We start from the raw sequence: 23,803 nt of genomic DNA on the forward strand, positions 1-23,803 counted from the left end.
TACCCACATTCCCAAAAGGTGGGATGGGTGGTTTTTGGTTGTTCAGTGGGTTATGGATAATTGTCATTGTTTATGATGGTTGGTTACAAGTTGAATTGTTAATGGTCAGGAAAAAGGCTAAACAAATGAAATTAGATTTAGGGTTTTTGTTTGAAAAAGAAGGAAAAAAAGAAGATATAGATATAAGATAAAAGGTACATTATTGAATCTGCTCTAAGAAGAAAAACAGAGGATATAGATATGATAAGATAAAAGGTAGATTATTGGATCTATGCTGAAAAAAGATAGAAATGATGGAAATTATGGATAAAGGGTAGATTATTGAATCTACTCTGAAAAAAAAAAGATAAAGATATGATAGGATAACAGGGTAGATTATTGAATCTACCCTGAAAAGGAAAAAACAGGAATATAGATATAAAAGGTAGATTATTAAATCTACTTTTTTGTTGTTGTTGTTTGTTTGTTTTTCGAGGCAGGGTTTCTCTGTGTAGCTTTGCGCCTTTCCTGGAACTCGCTTTGGAGACCAGGCTGGCCTCGAACTCACAGAGATCCACCTGCCTCTGCCTCCCAAGTGCTGGGATTAAAGGCGTGCGCCACCACCGCCCGGCTAAATCTACTTTTTAAAAGCAACTATTGGTTTTAAATATTTTACATTAGATTGGATTTTGGTATATTGTATACAAACTTTGTGTATTGATACATATTTGAGATTAATTTTGTTAGAAAATACTGTACATATATTTCTAATCTTGTTCAAGGTGTTGTACCTATATAGCTCATTTAACAATGTAATACAAATTGCTAGTCCTTGAAAGTTAATATTACCAACTAATTAGGATATAAAGAAATGTAAGTTAGTATTTATCACCTATTATAATCAAACTTATAGTCAGGTTAGGTATGTTTTCAAGGTTAAACAGAAATGTATTTTAGATAGAGATCTACAGAATATGGTATTTAAGATGTTTTTTTTGTTTTTTGGGTTTTTTTGTTTGTTTTGTTTTGTTTTGTCTTTTTGAGACAGGATTTCTCTGTGTGGCTTTGCGCCTTTCCTGCAACTCACTCTGTAGCCCATACTGGCCTCGAACTCACAGAGATCTGCCTGGTTCCGCCTGGTGGTGGCACATGCCTTTAATCCCATCACTCGGGAGGCAGAGCCAGGCGGATCTCTGTGAGTTCGAGGCCATATAGATTTTTTTCTTTTTTATGATTATGAGACACATCTGCTCCTGGCAGCACCAATCTACTTCAGAGAAGATGATGGGCATTGAAGAAACTCCACATGGAGTTTGCTTTCAATGTGGCAAGTTAGACACTGGGCAAGAAAATGCCCTTAGCTCAACTGCTGACAGTATGCTGTCCAAATGGACAAGCGGGACACAAAGGACTGCCGGTCCTTGCCAAGACAGGCCCTTCATAATATCCTGCTTCACAGATGAGTCTGTCAGGTATGCTAGGCCTATAGACCGAAGATGGTGCCCCAACGTTGCAGAGGAACCTTGGGTGACTGTCCAGGCAGCCAGCTGTTTCTGTCATTTCTCACATTTTTTGGAAGTCACTTGTTTGTACTTTTTGTTTACTTAGGTAATGTTATTTCCTTCTTGGGTCTCTGAGGGAGTTGAAGACTAGATAGTTATAGTTTTCCTTGTTACTCACTGAAGAGGTGTAAAGTGTATAAGACTGAAAGATATCGAAAGATATTTTTGGTTGGTAATACAAGTTAGGATAGAATGTGAATTAGGTACAACACTTTAGACTCACAAAAATAGGATAAATAATGGAGTATTTTCTCTGAATTTGTCAAATGTTTATGGACTGGACATTGTTAATGTAACTCTTGATTGTATATATTATATATACTTATTGTATATAGTTTTTCTTGTATTAGTTATAACCTTCTTTTATTATTTTAGACAAAAAAGGGGAAATGTGATATATTGTGTACCCTAATAAACTTGCCTGAGGATCAGAGGACAGAGCCAGCCACTAGATTAGACATAGAGACCAGTCATGGCACACACCCTTAATCCTATCACTCAGGAGGCAGTGTGAGTTCAAGGTTACACTGGAAACACAGTCAGGCAGTGGTGGCACATACACCTTTAATCCCCCAGTACTGGGAAGCACAACCCCCCTTTAATCCCAGGAAGTGACGGCAGGGCAGAGAAAGGTATATAAGGTGTGAGGAAACAGGAACTAAAGCAGTTCAGCTGTGACCCTTTTGGGTGAGGACTCATGAAAACAGGATCAGCTGAGGAGTTGACAAGGTGAGGTTGGCTGTGGCTGCTCTGCTTCTGTGATCTTTCAGTTTCCATCCCATTATCTGGCTCTGAGGGTATTTTTTTATTATAAGACCATTAGGATTCGAACAACAACTTTGTTATGCTGACTTACCACCATCCTGCCCGGCTTCCTCAAAGACACCGAACCGTGTCTTTACCTCGCCCCTCCTGAACAGGTGCTCTTGAAGCCTAAGCTTGTCCCTTTATGGTGCTTTCTACTCAGGAAATGCTGCCGCCTGCCTTTGGAGGACTCACAAGTTGAGCAAGGTTCTTTCTCAGGCAGCCTTGTAGGCTCTCCTAATCCTTCACCTGAAATCTGGACATGACCTGGGTGCGGATTGCTCTGAATCCATATCCTACCTGCATTGGTCCCAGCTGGCTCCCGGTCTCCAGGTTCTCCACGGGTTCCTTTCCAGATCTCTTCCTGTTTCTAGATGTTTCTACTCTGCATTTACTCAGCAGGAAGAATGGGCTTCTTCTACCTCAGATTAATCCCACCTGACAGCCGTTTGGGCACCGCTCGCCCATCTCACCCAGCTGCATCATCTCGTGGGCTGCTTCCCCAAATCTCAAGCTGCCGTCCCGTGCGGTGCTCTTCCTAGGGAGCTGCTCCTTCTGTTCTGTGTGATTGGTTTTTAAGACAGTGCCTCACTGTGTCGCTCTGGCTGCCCTGGAACTCACTAGGTAGACGAGGCTGGCCTCAAACACAGAGATCCACCTGCCTCCGCCTTCCAAGTGCTGGGATTAAAGGCGTGCACCACCTTGTTGTGGTGGTTTGAATGAGAATGGCCCCCATAGGCTCGTATTTCTGGGCATTTGGTCTCCATGTAATGAGATTGCTTGGGAAGGAGTAGGAGGTGTGGCCTTGCTGGAGGAGGTCACTGAAGGTGGGCTTTGAGGTTTCAGAAGATCGAGCCATTTCCAGTGTGTTCTCGGCTCCTTCCTGTTTGTAGATCCAGACATGAACTCTCAGCTTCTGCTCCAGTGCAGGCCTGCCTCCCTGCCGCCACGCTCCCTTTCATGGACTCCACCCCTCGGCAACTGTAAACCCCAAGTAGTCTCTAGGTTGTCCTGGTCATGGTGTCTCGTCACAGCGATAGAAAAGTAACTACGACAAAGGTTGTCGCTGGGCTTTGTCGTGTCCCACTTCTCCGCCTTCACGAGTTTGTTTCTTTTCTTTTTTCTTTTTTTTTTGGTTTTTTGAGACAGGGTTTCTCTGTGTAGCTTTGCGCCTTTCCTGGAGCTCACTTGGTAGCCCAGGCTGGCCTCGAACTCACAGAGATCCGCCTGGCTCTGCCTCCCGAGTGCTGGGATTAAAGGCGTGCGCCACCACCGCCCGGCACGAGTTTGTTTCTTAAGGACAGTGGCTCCATAAACCGCATGTACCCGCACCCCTGGAACCCCTGTGAAATCCGTCGGAATATGTTATGGCTTTAATGTCTCCACTAGCACATGCTGAATTGCTTTTGTAACAGAATTAAGAGGTACACTGTTTAAGGGGCAATTGAATCACAAGACCTCTGTCCTTTATGCCTGGCACGGGTTATTCTAGGGGAGTGGACCCAACTCTTCCTTCCCTGTCTCATTTTCTTTCTCTTCTGTCATGATATAGCAGAACATGGGGACCCTGCACAGGTGCCTGACACCTGTTCTGGACCTCCCAGGTGCAAGAATGGTGAGCCATATACACCGGTGTTTATAAACACCCAGCCCGGGCGGCCCAAGCCACCCCAGGCAGCCGACGGCTTGGAGGGTGGAGGTAACCGCCAGCAAGCCTGATGAGTTCCGTCACCAGCCCTAGAACTCACACGATGGAAGAAGAGAACTGACTCCTGCAAGTTGTCCTTTGAGCTCTACAAACCGGTCAGGGGCCCGTGTGCCCAACCCCTACATTACACATGGATGTAATTTTAAAAATTAAATAAAAAACTTAAGATTTCTGATGAACTTAGGACTCCCTGCCTCCAGTCTTAACTGTTTTCACTAAGTGTTTGTTCCACTTTCTGTGCATTTACATATGTATCTGTTTGGGTAACGGTGGAGGTCAGCACATGAAACTGTTTGCTTTCATTTTGAGTTCCAGAACTGTTACTGAGAACCAAGGCAATCCCCATCTCAGAGCCTCATGTGATAACAGCTTTGCCCTCCGGAGCACAGACTAGTTGCTCACCACCAAACTGCCAAATTGTAGTCTGAGGTCTGCTATTAACTGTGCTTCTGTTGAAAGCATCATCGGCCTGTCCAATCCCTGTGGTCTCCCTTTCTGCTGGTGGTCCTGACTGGAACAGGAGGAGGCTGGGACCCTGAAAGTGAGTGGTAGCCGGGGTAGCTGTTCTCCAGGAGAGGTTTACCCCCAGAATCTCAGACTTCAGTCATGAAAGCTGAAGTAATAGTGAAATAAGCCCGATAAATATGGCTTAAGTGCTTCCCTCTAGGTCTCCGAGTACAACAATTTGTCTATTGCATCTAGCATAACTTTGATTTCGTTCACCAAGTGAAATCAAATAGGCCAGTGCCACTGTGGCCTCTGGCAGCCTCCTGGTGCTTCATAGTTGATGAGAGTGTTAACTCCACGTGGGGCCGAGAGGAAGCGAAGCAGGTACTTAGTGTTCCATTGTGTCGTCACGCCTGCGCGGTAATGGATGCTAATGACAACCCCAGTGGTACAGTCAGGACTGGTGTCCTCTGCACTCTGGCCTGTAGCAAAGCACGAGATGTCCAGAGGTGATAGCTCTGTGGTCCTTATTACTGTAAAAGGAACAACCTTCCCAGAAGGCATTTTTTTCAATAATGCAGAGATACTCTATTGTTTGGAAAAGCTGAACGGATAAAATCCCAGGCATCACTCAAGTTTCCTATTACAAGATATACTCGCATGTGCACATATACAAAAAGGCATGCCTATTAGCCATCTGTATAAAAATCTTTACATGGGAAGGTTATGTTCATTATTTTTCATCAGAAAGGAAATCACCTTTATTTGACTGCACAGAAATAACTCTGTCAGGGCTGTATGTGTAGCTGAGTGGTAGAACACTTGCCTAGCATGCACAAAGCTCTGCACTTGATCCCCAGCAGAGCCCCCCCCAAACTCCTCTGTGAATATTTTCATGCATATTGTCTTCCAGTCTTTTTTAAATATATATTTATAATTTTTTTGAGACAGTCTCCTTACATGGTATAGCTGCTCTTGAACTCATGATCTTGCTTTAGCCTCCCGAGTGCTGGAATTATAAATAAGGCCAGTACCTCCATGGCCAGCTTAAAAATGCCTTTGTCCAAGTCTCAACTCAAAGCGATACCACAAAATTCAGGAACAAGACAAGGCTTTCCACTCTCCCCATATTTATTCAATATAGTACTAGAAGTTCTAGCTAGAGCAATAAGACAACAAAAGGAGATCAAAGGGATACAAATCGGAAAGGAAGAAGTCAAACTTTCACTATTTGCAGATGATATGATAGTATACATAAGTGACCCCAAAAACTCTACGAGGGAACTCCTACAGCTGATAAACTCCTTCAGTAAAGTGGCAGGATACAAGATCAACTCAAAAAAATCAGTAGCCCTCCTATACACAAATGATAAAAGGGCTGAGAAAGAAGTCAGAGAAACATCACCCTTTACAATAGCCACAAATAATATAAAATACCTTGGGATAACACTAACTAAACAAGTGAAGGACCTTTTTGACAAGAACTTTAAATCTCTAAAGAAAGAAATTGAAGAAGATATCAGAAAATGGAAGGATCTCCCATGCTCATGGATAGGTAGGATTAACATAGTAAAAATGGCAATCTTTTTTTTTTTTTTTTTTTTTTTTTTTTGTTTTTCGAGACAGGGTTTCTCTGTGTAGCTTTGCGCCTTTTCCTGGAACTCACTTGGTAGCCCAGGCTGGCCCCGAACTCACAAAGATCCACCTGCCTCTGCCTCCCGAGTGCTGGGATTAAAGGCGTGCGCCACCACCGCCCGGCCTAAAAATGGCAATCTTACCAAAAGCAATCTACAGATTCAATGCAATCCCCATCAAAATCCCAACACAATTCTTCACAGACTTGGAAAGAAAAATACTCAACTTCATATGGAAAAGCAAAAGACCCAGGATAGCTAAAAGAATCCTATACAATAAAGCAACCTTTGGAGGCATCACCATCCCTGACCTCAAGCTCTACTATAGAGCTATAGTAATAAAAACAGCTTGGTACTGGTATAAAAACCGACATATGGACCAATGGAATCAAATTGAAGACCCTGACATTAACACATGCACATATGAACACCTGGTTTTTGACAAAGGAGCCAAAACTATACAATGGAAAAAAGAAAGTATCTTCAACAAATGGTGCATAACTGGATGTCAATATGTAAAAGATTACAAATAGATCCATATCTGTCACCATGCACAAAACTCAAGTCCAAGTGGATCAAAGACCCAAACATAAATCCAGTTACACTAAACTTAATAGAAAAGAAAATAGGAAGGGCTTGGACCTGCCTCAACTGAATGTACCAGGCTCTGCTGACTCCCTAGGAGAGACCTTGCCTTGGAGGAGGGGATGGGGGATGGATTCAGGGGGAAGCTGGGGGACAGGAGGAGGGAGGACATGGGAATCTGAGGTTGATATGTAAAATGAATAGAAGATCTTTTAATAAAAAAAATAAAAATAAAATAAAAAAAAGAGAGAATGGACAAAAAAACCCATACTGTTTCTATTCTTGTTTAAGATATTTTTGTATATTGATACAAATTTGAGGTTATTTTTATTACTTTACGTGTGTGTGTGTGTGTGTGTGTGTGTGTGTGTGTGTGTATTTCTACTTTTGTTTAAGGTATTGTACCTATGCAGCTCATTTAAAAATATAATGTAATGCCGAATGATGGTGGTGCACACTTTTAATTTCAGCACTCGGGAGGTAGAGCCAGGTAGGTCTCTGTGAGTTTGAGGCCAGCCTGGTCTACAGAGTAAGATCTAGGACAGGCATCAAAACTACATAGAGAAATCCTGTCTTTAAAAAAAAATCAAAACAAAACAAAACAAAAAAAAAGACAGATTGGTAGTCATCTAACAATCAAATCTGTGGCCATGGTAGGTATGTTTTCAAGGTCAAACAGAGATATATTTTATATAGACAGTCTTCAAACACTTCAGAAACCTACATAATATAGCATTTAGGATGTTTTAATAACCCAAGACTTTTCAGGAGAGTGAGACATTTCTGCTCTTAGCAGCACCAATTTATTTCAAAAAAGGATGATGGGCATTGAAGAAGTTCCAAAAAGCTGGCCATTTGGACAAGAATCTGCCCTTTCCTTGACTGGTGACAGTTGCTGCCCAAGCTGGATGAGCAGGACATAAAGGAAAATGACTGCCAAACTTTGCCAAGACAAGGTAGGACCATCCTTCAAAATTCCTGCTTCGTAAGAAAGTCTATCAGATATTCGAGACCTGCAGGCTGAAGATTGATGCCCCAATGTTACAGAGGAACTTTGGGTGATTGTTCAGGCTGCCATATCTCTCAGTCGTTTCCTGGTTTTGGAAGTTGCTTGCTCCGCATTTTCTGTTTACTCAGGTAATATATCTTTCTGGGGTCTTTGATGGAGTTAAAGACTAGATAGTTATAGTTACAGTTTTCCTTGCTACCAAATTCAGAAAAGAAACTCACAAAAGAGATATAAAGTTTATAAGGTTGAGAGACATAAAAGTTTAAGTTGTTTATCTAAAAAAAAGTTCAGGTCTAAAAAGATAGTTTTGGGTTGATAATACAAATTAGGATAGAAAGTAAATTAGGTACAAAACTTTTGACTCAGCAAGGTAGGATAGATAATAAAGTAATTTCTCCAAATTTGCCAAATATAAATGGACATTATAAATGTAATTCTTGCTTGGTAATTGTTCTTAATATATATAGTTTTACTATGTTAAAGTTAAGACCTTTCCTTTTTATTTAGAAAAGAAAGGGCAAGTGTTGAATATTTGTACACTGTGAAGATATATTGCTGTGATTGGTGTATTAAAGAGCTAAATAGCCGGCCACATGTTTTCACTCCCCTAAACAAGTTTGTTTGACCCATCTGCACCAGATGTGCTTGATCCCATGTGGGCAGGAGGTTCACATGCAGGAAATACGTCAGGCTGTATGCTTGCCCCTGAATGGATCTGATGGGAAATGCAATGAATCATGAGTTTTCCTTCTTAAGCCCTTGCAAAACTCGATTTGGGGTCGTTTCCCAGAAACCTGCGTATGGAGCTAGCCAGAACCCATCCACCTGGCCAGTATTTAATTGAAGCCTGCTTTAAATTTGGCTTTAGCCGGGGTGGTGGTGGTGCACAACTTTAATCCCAGCACTTGGGAGGCAGAGTCAGGCAGATCTCTGTGAGTTCGAGGCCAGCCTGGGCAACAGAGTGAGTTCCAGGAAAGGCGCAAAGCTACACAGGGAAACCCTGTCTCAAAACAAAACAAAACAAAACAAAAAAGAGCTGAATAGCCAATAACTAAGCAAGATGTATAGGCGGGACTTCTGGGCACGGAGAGAGGAAGAAGGAGGTGGATCTAGGCACTAAAGAGACGCAGAGTGAGTCAGACATGCAGAATGGGATAAAGGTCAAAGCCATGTGGTAGAATGTAGATTAATAAAAGTATGGGTTAATTTAAGTTATAAGAGCTAATTGAAAACAAGCTAAAGGCCAAGCTTTCATAATTAATAATAAGTCTCTGGTCATTATTTGGGAGCTGGCTGGCAGGGCAGAGAAGGACTCATTCCAAGAACTTCTCATCTGCTCTCTGGTTGTGACAGTTTCAAGTTTATTGAATTAGCATATTGTCAGCTATGGTGGTGAATGCCTTTAGTCCTGGCACTTGGGAAGCAGAGGCAGGCAGTTCTTTATGAAATTGAATCCAGCCTACTTACACAGATTTCCAGGCAGGCCAGGACTACATGGTGAGGTCCTGGGAGGGGAGGGGGGAGATCATGTGACTGGGATTGGACCACACTCTTTTCCATAGTGTACCTGAGAGATCTCAGGATGTGGTGTGCAGTGATGGTCGACCCTTTTATTGGTGACTAATGTCCCAGCAGTTTTTTGTTTGGTTGCTGTTGTCAACGTGATAACAAGCTAGAGTCAAACAGGAGGAGGAGCCTCCGCTGAGAAAATGCTTTCAGACTGTCTGAAAGCAATCTGAGAGGCATGTTCTTAATTGCTAACTGATAGAGGAGGACCCAGCCAGCTGGGAGTGAAGCACCCCCTCAGCATGTGGTCCTAGGATTATTAGAAAGCAGGCTGAGCAAGCCGTGGGGACAATGTAGTAACTTATTCCTCCATGGTCTCAGCTTCAGTTCCGGCCTCCAGGTTCCTGTCTTGGCTTCTGCTGATGATAGTCTAACCTGTAAGCCATACAATAAAATAAACCCTTTCCTCTCCAAGTTGCTTTTGGTCATGGTCTTTATAACAGCAATAGAAAGCAGACTAAGACAACGAATATAGCATTATATGAATATATGAATGAATAGCATTATATTAATACACTGTAATTTATTTACAACTTAAAAGAGATTCTGATTGTCTTCCGCTTGGGTGGTTATGAGTAAAGCTGCCACATATCTTTGGTGTAAATTTTGTGCCTGCATATGTTTTAGTTTCTCTGGGGTTTAAAGTGAGATTACCAGGTCTCATAGTAAGTGCATATGCAACTCTGTGAGAAACTACCATCCTGTTTTCCATTCTCTGCAGCAATACATGAGACTGTGGTGTTTCCAACCTTGTCATCACTTGGTTGTCAGCATTCTAACAAGTACATAAAGGTAGCTCATCAGGTTTAAAGCTATTTTGATTTGCATATACAAATTATAGAACGGGTGGGTTATTATGACATTCTTCTGCATCTCACAGTGATTTCGTTTGCACTCCTGTTATTTAGTGACACTGATCATCCTCTCTTGACCTTACGAACCATCTGTACACCCTTTTTGAAAAAATCATCTGTTCAAGTCTTTAACTTTTTTTTAAAGAGAGGGTCTCACTATGTAGCATTATAGCCTGTATGCTGGTCTGAAACTTGCAATCTTCCTGCCTCAGCTAAGTGCTGGATTCCTATAGAGTTTTAAAGTCATATATATATATATATATATATATATATATATATATATATATATATATCCACAAGTCCTATATTGTTTAGAAAATTCAAAGATGTCTTCTTCCAGTTTGTGTCTTCATTCTCTTCCATTGCTTTTCTGTTTGTGTGTTAGCTGGGAATGGAGCCCAGAATCTTGTACACACTAGGGTAGTTCTCGATCATTGTACCATACTTCCAACCCTGACAACATTTGAACAAAAGCTAGGGTCATAATGTGCATGCTCTTCTATGATGTAGTTTTTCATTTTCCAATGTTATTTCAAACACATCTCATGTTATTAGTTCTCCTCACTGTACTTGTAATGCCTGCAGAGTACCATTCCATTGCCAGCTGTGGTACCATATTTATTCAGCAAATTTCTATGTTGGGCATTTAAGTGAATTTAAGTGATACTTAGAGCTAGATTTCTTTCACATTCAAAATACTTCTCAAGAATAGATCCTGAAAGTTAGAATTATTATTCTTGCAGGTTATACTTTCATAAAGCATTTAAAGAATATGGGAACCATCCTCCAGACGCTGGGAGCACTCGTCAGAGTGTGAAATGGGTTGAATATTGTCATTGTCTTTTTGTTTTACGTTTTTAAGTTGATGTGGGTGTGTGTGTCTTGTCAGTTTATGTCACCATGTGCATGTAGGTGCCTGAAAATGCCAAAGAACATCAGACTGCCTGGAACTAGAGTCACAGGCATTTGTGAGTTATATGATGTGGGTTCTGAGAACCAAACTCATGTCCTCTGCAAGAACTGAGCCATCTCTCCAGACTTTGTAACTTTACTTTATATATATAATATATATTCATTTACTTTATATATATATTATATAACATAATATATATATTCATTTCTATGTACGTGCACGTTTTGCCTGCATGTGTGCCTGGTGCCCAAGAATGCCAGAAAAGAGTATTGTTCCTTTGGAACTGGAGTTGCAGAGGGCCGAGAGACACCACGTGGGTGCTGGGAATTGAGCCTGGGTCCTCTGCAAGAGCAACAAGTGCTCTTAACTGCTGAGCCGTCTCTCCAGCCCCTTCCCCCTCTTTTTAAGGCACAGTCTCATGTATCCCAGGCTGGGCTCAAGCGTCGATGAGGATGACATTGACCCTCCGATCCTCTGCCTCCACTTGCCAAATGCTGGAATTGCTGGTGGGAGCCGCCATGCTGGTTTGTGCGTGCCTGGGGATGGACTTCAGGGCCTCCTCTGTGCTAGGCAAACACTCCTCCTGCCAGCTGAGCCACATGCACAGCACTCTAACTTTGCTTTCCTGGCATCCTAAAAACGTACTTATTGGTCTTTTTTAAAGTATACACTTTTTATTTGCAGGAAAGCTCTATATGAATGCGTGTTGAATACTTTTTCTCTTTTTGTCTTCTGTGCATTTTTTTTTTCTTATAGCACTTGAAAAGGAGCCCAGTCCCCTCTATCTGAAGTGTAAGAGTCACTGAGATTGCTGCTCTTATCTCTGTGTTCTGATGGCCCACAACTGTAGTGGAATGTGGCTGAAGTGGGTGTCAACTCCTAACATCAGCACAGTCTTCCAGTGTGCTGTTCAGCCACTCAACCATATGGTAGTACTTTTAAGCCCAGTGTCTCAGTCAGTGTTCTGTTGCTGTGAAGAGACACCATGATCACGGCAGGCCTTACAAGCTCGTAACTGGGGCTCGCTTACAGTTTCAGAGGTTTGGTTTATTATTGTTATGATGGAGAGCATGGCAGCACACAGGCAGATATGGTAGCTGAGAGTTCTACATGCAGATTCAAAGGCAACAGGAAGCCAGAGAAAGAGCCACTGGGTCTGGCTTGGGCTTCTGAAATCCCAAAGCCCACCCCCAGTGACACACCTCCTAACCCCTCTTAAGTAGCAACACTCCTTAATGGCCAAGCATTTAAATATATGAGTCCATGGAAGCCATTCCTGTTCCAACCACCACACACGGTGAACTTCAGAACCCTCCCAAGGGTTAAACGTCATCTAAACCATCTCTTGTGTCAGTAGGCATGAGGATGGGAAATGAAGAACTCAAAGGTCTAGTTCAGCCCAGCACTAAGAAGAAAAGGGGAAGAGAAAGGGGAGGAAAGTTAGGTTTACAAAAGTCTTGTGTGGTGGCTGTGAAGGGTAAGCAAGATGCAGAGGTGATAATCACTCCACACAGATATTATGCTCAAGAAAAACATGGCTGTGTGTGACTCCATGGAAGTGTTTTATGGTTGCCCTTTATTGATCTCCCTAGAGATCTTCCTAGATCTCCCAATTGAGATTTGATTTTCTATGAACATTCTACTCCCTGATTATTCCGAAGTGTTTTTCTTTTTTAAAAATTAAAAAAAACAAGACAAAACAAAACTAAAAAAATGTGTGTCTGTGTGAAGGTGTTGGGTCCCCTAGAGCTGGAATTACAGACGGTTGTGAGCTGCCATGTGGGTGCTGGGGATTGAACCCAGGGCCCCTGGAAGAGCCGTCAGTGCTCTTAACCCCTGAGGCATCTCTGCAGCCCTACCCCAAGGTGTTTTTCTTCTGGGGACTTGTATGCATTGGGTCTTCCAGCTGATGCTCTGTGGCAGCTGTGGTAAAGAGCCTCACTGCCTGCGTTGGGCAATAGCGTCCGGGTTTATGTGCCCTTTGTCTTTGCCTCTCTTTGTAGATGCTGTTCTGAAAACTGTGCTTGGCATTTTATTCCAGTGAAATCCATATAGTGCAGCTACTCCAGTGAAGCTTCTGAAAGTCACAGCCAGGAGTCCAAGAAAAACAATCCAGAATGTTGTACTCAATTCTCTTAAACATAGATCATGAGTGAATGGCACATGCCATTCATTTCTAACAGAAATGAACACATGTTAATTTCCTTATCAGTTATAAAAGAACGACATGGATCTATTAGCATTGCTGTGGTCTCAGGTATTGTGGTGGTTTGGTTAGGAATGCCCCCCCATAGGCTCATATATTTGAATGCTTGGTCGTTAGGGAGTGGCACTATTAAGAGATGTGGCCTTGTTAGAGTACATATGGCCTTGTTGGAGGAAGTGTGCTCCTGGGGTGAACTTTGGAGTTTGAAATGCTCAAGCCAGATCCTCTCTCTCTCTCTCTCTCTTTCTCTCTCTCTTTCTCTCTCTCTTTCTCTCTCTCTTTCTCTCTCTCTCTCTCTCTCTCTCTCTCTCTCTCTCTCTCTCTCTCTCTCTCTCTCTCTCTCTCTCTCCCTGCTGCCTGCCAATCCAGATGTATAGCTCTGCTCCTTCTCCAGCACCATGTCTGCCTGCATGCCTCCATGTCCCATGTGGAGGGAGGGAGGGTGTGGTGGTTTGAATAAAAATGACCCAATAGGCCAATAGGGAGCGGCACTATTAGGAGGTGGCCTTGTTGGAGGAAGTATGTCACTGTGAGGTCTCAGACGCTAAAGCCAGGCTCACTGTGGCAGTCTCTTCCTGCTGCCTGTGGATTCAGATGGGAAACTCCCAGCTGCCTCTTTAGCACCGTATCTGCAGTTACCATGCTTCCTGCTTTGATAATGGACTAAACCTCTGAAATTGTAAGCCAGTCCCAGTTAAATATTTTCCTTTATAAGAGTTGTGGTCATGGTGTCTCTTCACAGCAATAGAAACCCTAGGACAGGTGCATCTTACTCACTTTGAGAAGAGTGGCAGATGTCTGTCTAGACACAAGCATCACCAACAATGCAGCAGCTGAGGCCTCCCACCCTCCTATTTTCTACCTCTTTCTGATTCAAATAGTAACTTCCTGGGGCTGGAGAAATGGCTCAGCAGTTAAGAGCACTTGGTTCCCAGCGCCCATCTCAGGTGGCTTACAACTGCCTGTAATGCCAGCTCCAAGGGGTCTAATTCCCTTACCTGCATACATGTAGCACGTTCCCAATGCAGAGATATGAACAGATACACACATACAAGTAAGTAACAAATATTTTTAAGGTGACTGCACAGTTTAGGTTTGCCTGTTTTTGAACCTTACATAAGCCTGCAAGTGTTTTTGTTGTCTTACAACAATGCTGGCGAGCCTGATGTGTGTTGTATTATTTAATAGTAATCTCTTCTTTCACTGTCTGGTGTTTTATCCACCTTAAAGATGAACGTCTGAGTTCTATTTAGGTGAATACATCTTTTGGTGAAGTAATAAGCTTTTAGAGGGAGGAATAGAATTTCTGAGTTGTAGAATATGCATGCCAAGCAAAATTTCCAGATGTGTATCCTCTTGATGGGCAGGCACCCTACCATTGAACTGTATCCCTAGCAGTATTCACAGTTACATTGTCACTCATAGTGTATGCTTCTGTTCTACGCCCTTGTCAACATTTGGTGTATCAGTCTTTCAATTGTTAGTTATGGGACTAGAGAGATGACCTAGTGTTAAGAGCACTTGCCTTCCTTGCAGAGGATCACTCCCAGCTGCTGTAACTCCAGCTCCGGGGAATTCAACACCCTCTTCTGCCATCTTCAGGCACCTGCACTCACATCTGCATACCCCCATCCACACACATGTACACATAATTAAAAATAAAACAAATACTTAAAATATTTTAGTTGTGTTGGTTCTATAGTTCTGTCAGTGAAATTCTAATTTGTAATTCTGCTGAACAATGAGGTAGAGCGTGTTGTTTTTACTGACACTGACAGTGTAATTGTGATAAGACGGTCCTAATGACTTGCTGTTTTCTTCTTGGTGGTCATTTTGAAATAGATTGATTTGTGCACAGGGGTTGTATTAATTATATGTTATACTGCTGAAGCGCATTTAAAAGATTGGATTCCTAAGGTCACAGGAGGATGCAAACAGAATACTGATGTTACCGCTCACAGCCTCACTTATAAGATGAATTATTTAAAAATCTGTAACACGATCCCAATCTGAGATTGAGTGTTGGCATTAATTCAGTGGTCTGATGGTTTTAGATGCATCAAGAAAAAGGCATGGGGCCAGGTGGTAGTAGTGCATGTCTTAAATCCCAGCACTCAGGAGAAGAGGCAGGAGGATTCCTTAGTTCAAGGCCAACTTGGTCTACAGGACAGCCAGGACTACACAGAGAAACCCTGTCTCAACAAACCAAAAAGAAAAAAAAAATGAAAGAAAAGAAAAGGAAAGAAAAAGACATGGACTTTTGAGGTGTGATCCTCAATTGTAGAACATTTTTTTCGGGGTGTGTGAGGCCTTGAATTCATCTACATACTTTATCCCTCAAAAAGTACAAAGAAAAAGGCATCAGTTTTAGTAGTACACAGGACTGAATGTCTGATGAGTTTCCTGCCCAGGTGCTACCTGGGTAATATCTTGCTGAGAGAGAAATGCAGTTACTGCTGTGAGGATCTGGATTGGCCAGTTGGTCTTGAAGTTCTTCCCTTCTATTCAATCCCACAGGGCATGAACATCAGACAATGTCACTCTAACCTTGATGAGTCAAGACCAAAACACACTGTCTGTAATCATACCTAAGCAGCACACAAAACTCTCAACACTATCGAAAGCACAAATGATCAACAGACACCATCCCTTGTAGGCTGGTGTTTTTGAACCAATCACAGTGGCAGCCTTGGGCTCATCTGGCTTCCGTTTAGATCAGATGTGTTACTTACAGCTGGGCAAATTTCAACACTCAACCTCAGATCGGAATAGATTTTTAAGTGGCATATGGTTTGTCTTGTAAGTATGGCAATGGATAATAATGTCAGAACTCTTAAGAATTCCACCTGCTTCTTGACAAGAGCCAATCTACAGCAAAACTCTGTTTCCTAAAGTAGTCCCCCAGCCCATGCAGCTCAGGCTCCAATCCTGACCAAGAGTCTCTCCGTCTGCAAGCTGCAACAACAGAACCACAGGATGTTCCAGATGTCTGGAGTGCCTTGACTTTGGGGACCATGTGACAGTCAGACTATGAGTTTGTCAAACACTAAAAACATATTGACTTCTTGTTGCAGGATATTTGTACACTGTGTGAAGATGTATTGTTGTGATTGGTTTAACAAAAAGCTTAATGGCCAATGGCTGGGCAGGAGAGACTGGGCGGGACTTCTGGGCAGAGAGAGGACTGCAGGGGGATGAATCTCACACAGGAGGCAGGGAGACAGGGAGGGAGTCAGACAAACAGAATGAAGGAGAGGTAGAAAGCCACGTGGCAGAACATAGATTGATAGAAGCGGGTTAATTTAAGTTATAAGAGCCGTTGGGAACAATCCTAAGCTAAAGGCCAAACTTTCAAAATTAGCAATGTCTCCATGTCATTATTTGGGGGTTGGCAGTCCCAAAAGAAAGAAAGTCCAACTACAACTTCTTCTGAGTTTATTTGAGCTACACATTGGAACTGATGGATAAATACAATGACAACTTATTAATTTATTAAAAGAAAGAAAATCCCAGAAAGGTTTATAGAGACAGAAAGTTAGTGGTTCCTGGTACTGTGTGTCAAAAAGAAGACAAGGTGTCCAAGAGCATGAAGGATCCTGTTGGAGTGATGGAAATGTCCTGAAACTGATTGCAGTCACTGCTATACAACTAAATTTAGTAAAAATCATTGAGCTGAACAGTTATAATGTGTGAATTGCATGATACCTCAATAAACTTGTTTAAAAGTAGTTTATAAGTAAGTGATATTGTTTCCCCTGAGACAGAATTTCATTGTGTAGTCTTGGTTGCTCTGGAACTCACTCTGTAGACCAGACTGGCCTTGAACTCACAGAGATCCGCCTGCCTCTGCCTCCCGAGTGCTGGGATTAAAGGTGTGCTCCACCACTACCCTGCACAAATAAGTAATATTTTAACAAACTTGTTCACAACAAAGACATTCTGAGAGGAGAGCTGCTTGAATTTAGCATTCTAAATTTTAAACAGACATTTCAGTGAGTCAAAGGCAGAGCGAACAGAATTAGTATCAGGGATAAGTTATATTCTTCTACCTCATAGCACTCCACCACTGTCCTCCCTGACACTTTGGTTTGCTCCTGTGGTTTTCAGTTTTCCAGGTTATGCTGACCAAATAAATCCCTCTGTGTAAGTCCCATGTTGATTTACAAGGCACCAAGGTACTTTTTTATTGCTGTGACCAAACACCATGTCCAAGGCAACTTACAAAAGAAAGCATTTAATTTGGGGCTCACCATTTCACAGTAACCATTTTGGTGGGGAGCATGTGCCAGGCAGGCCGGCCTGGCGCTGGAGAAGTGGCTGAGAGCTTCCATCCTTATGCATGATTAGGAGGCAGAGAGAGGGAGAGCTAACTGGAAAGGGGTGGGCTTTTGAAACCTCAAAGCCCACCCTCGGTGACACATCTCTGCTGTGGGATGTTCTGCATGGCAAATGTGTTGCTCTGATTGGTCAATAAATAAAACACTGATTGGCCAATGGCTAGGCAGGAAGTATAGGCGGGACTAACAGAGAGGAGAAAAGAAAGAACAGGAAGGCAGAAGGAGTCACTGCCAACCACCACCATGACAAGCAGCATGTGAAGATGCTGGTAAGCCACGAGCCACGTGGCAAGGTATAGATTTATGGAAATGGATTAATTTAAGCTATAAGAACAGTTAGCAGCCGGGCAGTGGTGGCGCACGCCTTTAATCCCAGCACTCGGGAGGCAGAGCCAGGCGGATCTCTGTGAGTTCGAGGCCAGCCTGGGCTACCAAGTGAGCTCCAGGAAAGGCGCAAAGCTATGCAGAGAAACCCTGTCTCGAAAAACCAAAAAAAAAAAAAAAAAAAAAAAAAAGAACAGTTAGCAAGAAGCCTGCCACTGCCACACAGTTTGTAAGCAATATAAGTCTCTGTGTTTACTTGGTTGGGTCTGAGCAGCTGTGGGACTGGCGGGTGAGAGAGATTTGTCCTGACTGTGGGCCAGGCAGGAAAACTCTAGCTATACATCTCTACCAACAAGGGCACACCTCCTAATCCTTCCCAAACAGTTCCACTAACTGGGGACCAAGTAGTCAAATATATGAGCCCATGGGGGCCATTGTCATTCAAATCACTACAGAGTCCATTTGGGAACTGCTATGGTTTGGATTTGAAGCATCTTCTCAAAGGCTCATGTGTTGAAGATTTGGTGGGTACAGTCATTGAGAGGTAGGTAATTGGAAATGAGAGCTCTGAACTGTTCTAAGGGAGTGAGTGACTAATGTGATAGCATCAGTGGGAGGCAGTGGAACCCTTTGGAGATGAGGCCTATTTGGAGGAAGTAGGTCCCAGTGAATATATTTCTGAGAGCTTTATCCTTTCCTGATGTCTCTCCTCTCCTTTTCCCACTCTTCTCCTCCCTCTCCTTTCTTCCCTCCCTCCCGCCTTGCTGCCATGAGGTGAAGAACTCCTGTTTCACCATGCCCTCTGCCATGATGCTCTGCCACACTAAACCCAACAGAGCCAGTGGATCATGGACAAATCCCCAAAGGCATAAACCAAAATAAATCTTTCCTCCATTACGCAATCTTCTCGGGAATTCTGTCATAGCATTGGAAACAAGACTAACACTAGGACCATCCTGTGTCTGTTTGTTTTGGGACAAGGTCTGTCTAGATAGGTAGTCCAGGTGTAGACCAGGCTGGCTTCGAACTCACAGAGAGCCGCCTGCCTCTGCCTCGAGTGCTGGGGTTAAAGGCCTGCGCCACCATGTCCTGCCCCATTCAAGATCTCATAACTTGAAAAATGACCTGTCTGATCAGTAGTTTATTTTTCCAAGGCCAGTTTTACTTCCAAGTTATACTATAGAAAATGGATTTTCTTTAACCAACAACTAAAAATTAGTCATCTGACAGAAGACATATTTATTCTTGTTTTTATGTGTATGGGGGCTTCACAGAAAAGAAATGAAAACCAAAAGAAGCAGTTGTTCTTACAAGAATATCTACTGTGTAAAAGCAGCAGCAGAAGTTACTAGTTAAAAGGGGGTTTGAGTCACAGGCTGTAAATTGGAACAGCAATGAGGAAATATGTGATAGATTAGGGTTGGTTGTTAAGGTTTATTATGAAGATTTTTGTTGGTATTGTCTTCAGTCTTTCCAGTTAGGAGAAGTTCGGTTTTCTTGGCCAAATAATTCATCTCCTGCTTGCTACTGGTGTGTGTGTGTGTGTGTGTTCTAAAGGTTGAAACTAGGACCTAACACACAGGCAAGCAAGATACCATAAACCCCACCCTGTGTTTTTTTTTTTTTTTTTTTTTTTTTTTTTTTTTTAACGTCTTAAAGACACAGTTTCATTAAGTCTCTCAAACTCTCCCGGAATTCAAGGATCTGCAACTCCGGCAGGTCTTGAACTTGTGATCCTTATCTCAGTCTCCCATGTAGCCCACCCGGCTCCACTGCTACTTCTAAAAAGGAAAATCTCTGTACTGCTTAGACAGAAGAGGAGGCGATCCTGTGCCAGTAGTTTTCTGTTGCCTTTAACCCAGAACTATCTTTCTCCCGAAATGGCATATCTTGGGTAGGATATTCTGACCCGTCATTGACTACGTTCTCTGGCAGAAATTGAAAGACAACCCGCTTTTGGTTTATTTTCCCCCATTCTAGAAAAATATTGAAGATGCTTTCATTTACAGACATATAGCTAATAATGGGTAATGCACACTTTTTTTCAAATGTAAGGCACTTATAATTTACACTTGACACATGAATAGGATGATCAGATAATATACATGTATGCCCCGTGTAATATTGTATTCATTGACCATCTGAAATTAAATCGCTTAACATGGCTATCTGTATATTTATTTGCTAAATCTGGTCATTCTATTCATACCATGTGAGAAACTCAGAAATGGACGTCTAAAATATCTCAATAGAGAAGAGTGCGGGGGGGGGGGGTTAGAATTCTGGATTTTTTATTTAACTATGGTAAACTATGCATAATAAAATTTATCATTTTAACCATTTTGAGTGTAAAACTCAGAGACATAGTATATTGAATTATGCAGCCACCTCTTCATCCCTCCCAGACATTTTTCATCATTCCGTACTGAAACTCCGCATCCATTATTAATAAAAGTACCCCTTCCCTTCCTTTCCTCAGCTTCTCCGAATTGACAAATGCAGTTTGCAGCACAGAGGAAAATCACATTCCTCAGGTTTTGTTCCAGCCAGCGTTATCATTAGTGTGCGGAAAAGAGCATCGCGGTCCGTGGGGAAAACGCAGAGGAAAGTTCCCTTTTTCCCAGCTTGGAAGAGAACTCTCCACTCCTTTCGCGTTTCCGCCCATCTGTGTTCACCAACCAGGCGCTCCCCAGCCCTGGATCGCCCCGCCATCAGGTAACCTAGGGAACCGCAGGTGGAGCGTTATACAGGAGAGACCGGATCCGGAAGTAGAGGTCTACCAACCAAAAAGCGGCCAAGCGCGGTGACGTGTCAAAATAGGCGTTGGCGTACCGGCTCTGCGTAGTCCTGTCCCTGCTGCGCTCCGGGCGAGTCCTCTGTCAGCAATCCCGACGCCGTTTTCGTTCTCAGACTCCGCGTGTCCGGGTGTTGTTGTTTACTTTGCCCAGAGTATGACAGTGGCGGGGACTGGAGGAAAACACCTAGGGTCCCGTGGGTTCAGCAGTACCGAGTGGTCCAGGCCACCCTGGAGGCCGTTCTCGGTCTTGCTCTGTGAAAGAGGGCGGGTGAAATGCGTCTGGGAAACCTCAAGCTTCAGCGCCCCGAGTCTGCGGTTCTAAATTCAGATCTAGAACGTGTGTCGTCCGTTTAGTTCGCTTCGTCCTCGGTTCTCCGGGCCCGGGTTATGGAGGCGGAAGATGCAGAGACCGGGCAAACAGTGAACCAATAAATACAGTTCCCGAAGGGGTAGACACCGCGGGGCACCGGCGGGATTGAGGGACACCCACACTGTACATTGTCCCTCTCACAAGGAGAAGCCGAGACGACCAGCCCGGTAGCCCGGGCGTAGTTCTGCGCTTGGGGACCACGGAAAGGACCCAGCCCATGGTTGGGTGGCCCCGCGCACAGCATGTGCGCTCTAGGGAACGAGGTTTGAGGCAGGGTGCTGTTACCTGAGGAAGAAAGAATGGTAACGACAAGGTTGGAGCGGAGGCGGCGCCAGGGAAGGTCAAGTCTGGTAGCGTCAGAAAAATAAGTAATGGGGTGTGAACCCCCTGTCTACCCCCTGTAGACAGCAGCCGCTGCTTCTCTGCGCAGCGGGAGCTGTCATGGCCCGCCCGGCCCAAACCTGAGTGTGTGGACACACTTCCCCGCTCCCTGTGTTACAAAAGTGGGAGCCTCTGGGAGAACGACGGTGTCCCACAGGTCTGTAGGAAGAGGGGCACCCTCCTGGGTCCTTCCGAGTCTCCTTTCTGCCTTGACGAGCTCAGGGGCCTCCAAGGGTCCCGATGCTCGATGGCGGCGCTCCAGAGCCGGAGCGCTCTGCCGGGCCCGTCGGGGGTTCTCTGGGGTGCTGGACCAGCGGGAGAAGTCTATGAACACCCACAAGTAGATGACAGCCCGCGGGACTCCAGACTTCCTAATTTACCCACGTCCTGAATTTGCCCCTCCTTAAACCTGGTCACGGTCACCAGGGCTGTTAATGTTCAATACTCTACAATGATGCGCTCGAGGGAGGAACTCGATTGGCGTCTAAGGCTCCCCGGGGCGGTGGGGGTCCATCGGCTTTTTATGGTCAAATTGTTTTTTACTCCTTGGGAACATGTGGGAACTTTCCTTCATCCACCGACTCGGTCCCCACCGGTAAGTACTGGGCTCATCAGTCCTGAGCTGACGGGCGTGTACCAGGAAGTTACCGAGAAGCCAGGCGTTCCGCGGGGTCAGAGCGGCCCCGGGAGCCGGACGGCGCGAGCCGGAAGCCCGCAGACGGAAGTCATCCGGCCGGAGCGCTGCCAACCCGGAACGCGGACCTCCGCCCCGCCCCGCCCGGAAGCAGCCCGCCGCGCTTGCGGGCGGCGCCCGCACTGAGCATGTGCACGCGGGGCCGCGCATGCTCCGTCGAGGCCCGCTTCGGTTTCTGTCGCGGGGCCCGCGGTGTCTCCCGGCGCAACCGGAACTAGCCGTTGCGAGCCGGCCTGCTCGGCGCTCGGGCCTCCAGGTGATCTCCGGGCCCCCCGCCCCTGCTCCCGCGTCGCCCCCCTCGGCTCGGCCGCCCTCCTCTCGCAGCCGCCGGCATGAGCGCCAGGCCGCCCGCGTCGCCGCCAGCGCGAGGCCCACGGCTGTTGCTGCTGTCGCTGCTCCTGCTGGGGACGGTCCCGGGCCCGCACCCGGGCAGCGCCTTCTACCTGCCCGGCCTGGCGCCGGTCAACTTCTGCACCGAAGAGAAGAAGAGCGACGAGTGCAAGGTGGGGGAGGCCCGGCGGGCCGCCTGGCCTGCGGGGGCGGCGGGTCGGGCCCGGGAGGGGGCGTAGCCGTGGGTGGGGTCGCATTCCCGAGCTGTGGCGGGCCGGGGGCCGCGTCCCCCGGGCTGCGTTCGGAAGGGTTGACGGGGCGCCCGGGCGGCTCGTCCCAGGCGGGACTCGCCCCAGGCGGGACTCCGGCGGCGAGCGGGTCGCCCTCGGACCGGCCTGCACGCAGCTCCCCGGGGTGACCCGCTGCCCACGTAGGGCGCTCCCAGCAGAGCGACAACTTCCAGTAACTTTTCTTTTCATTGCTTCCCGTTTCATTGTACTTTCCTGGAACTCCTGGTCACCGCAGTTCATTCTCTCTAGGACTTTGATACGTAACTTCAAGGTTTGCAGTTGATTTTAACCTGTGGATTGTGACACATTCTAACGCTCATAAAAACTGCGTTAGTAAGACTGGTTATCGAGACACTTAATTCCTGGCCTTTAAATGGTATTTTTAAAATCTCTATAAACATATTTAAGAGACTCCAAGTGAGTTTCTCCGGGATGGTTTTAAACACTTGAGCATACGGCGGAAGAAAGAACCCATCTTGAAAATGTTGGCTTCGTAGAACATTCGCCTACATGTTTTTCAGTTTACAGCTGATAGCGGCTTTCATGTTATTAGGTGTAGAGCATCACAGTACACCTTTATTTCGTTAAGTTACTAATACTTAACCATTTGGAGGACCGAGGATCTCCTTGAAACTGTTAATTTTAACAGTTCAAATAATAGTTCAGAAAACGTTTACAATCTGTAAATAGGCTGATATACTAAATTTTTTAAGCTGGTGTTTATTTTATGACTGCTAGCTTTACCACAGTTGTGAACTCTGAGGTTGTTTTAGACCTTTAGGGAGGCTATTAAAGTTTCCACTGCATTTTGCTGTTTCTCTTTAGATTTAAATTTGTCAGCTATCCTGTGTTGTGTTGACACAATCACACTAGTTTTAAAAAGAAACAAACAAACCTGTATCTGTAAAAAATGCCTGTGAATCTAGGGGCTGGAGAGATGGCTCAGCGCTTAAGAGCACTGGCTGTTCTTCCAAAGGTCCTAGGTTCAATTCTCAGCAACTACATGGTGGCTC

At 44.6% G+C, this 23,803-nt stretch overlaps 2 protein-coding genes across 2 annotated transcripts in view; one reads left to right on the top strand and one right to left on the bottom strand.

The window, feature by feature from the left end:
• Positions 1 to 20,932: 20,932 nt before the first annotated feature.
• Positions 20,933 to 22,628, bottom strand: LOC143267471 (uncharacterized). Its single transcript, XM_076545599.1, has 2 exons — positions 22,125 to 22,628; positions 20,933 to 21,380 (listed from the first exon to the last, which is right to left on the bottom strand). The coding sequence occupies exons 1-2, from the start codon at positions 22,318 to 22,320 to the stop codon at positions 21,076 to 21,078; spliced, it is 501 nt and encodes a 166-aa protein (XP_076401714.1). The 5' UTR covers positions 22,321 to 22,628; the 3' UTR covers positions 20,933 to 21,075.
• Positions 21,102 to 23,803, top strand: part of Tm9sf2 (transmembrane 9 superfamily member 2) — a 62,437-nt gene continuing 59,735 nt past the window's right edge. Inside the window, exon 1 of the mRNA XM_006978775.4 lies at positions 21,102 to 22,673. Coding sequence (XP_006978837.1) covers positions 22,503 to 22,673 — 171 coding nt within the window. The 5' untranslated portion in view covers positions 21,102 to 22,502. The remainder of the gene's footprint in view (positions 22,674 to 23,803) is intronic.

The sequence above is a fragment of the Peromyscus maniculatus genome, chromosome 9, assembly GCF_049852395.1.
Source record: "Peromyscus maniculatus bairdii isolate BWxNUB_F1_BW_parent chromosome 9, HU_Pman_BW_mat_3.1, whole genome shotgun sequence".
In the NCBI taxonomy this organism is placed as follows: Eukaryota; Metazoa; Chordata; class Mammalia; order Rodentia; family Cricetidae; genus Peromyscus; species Peromyscus maniculatus.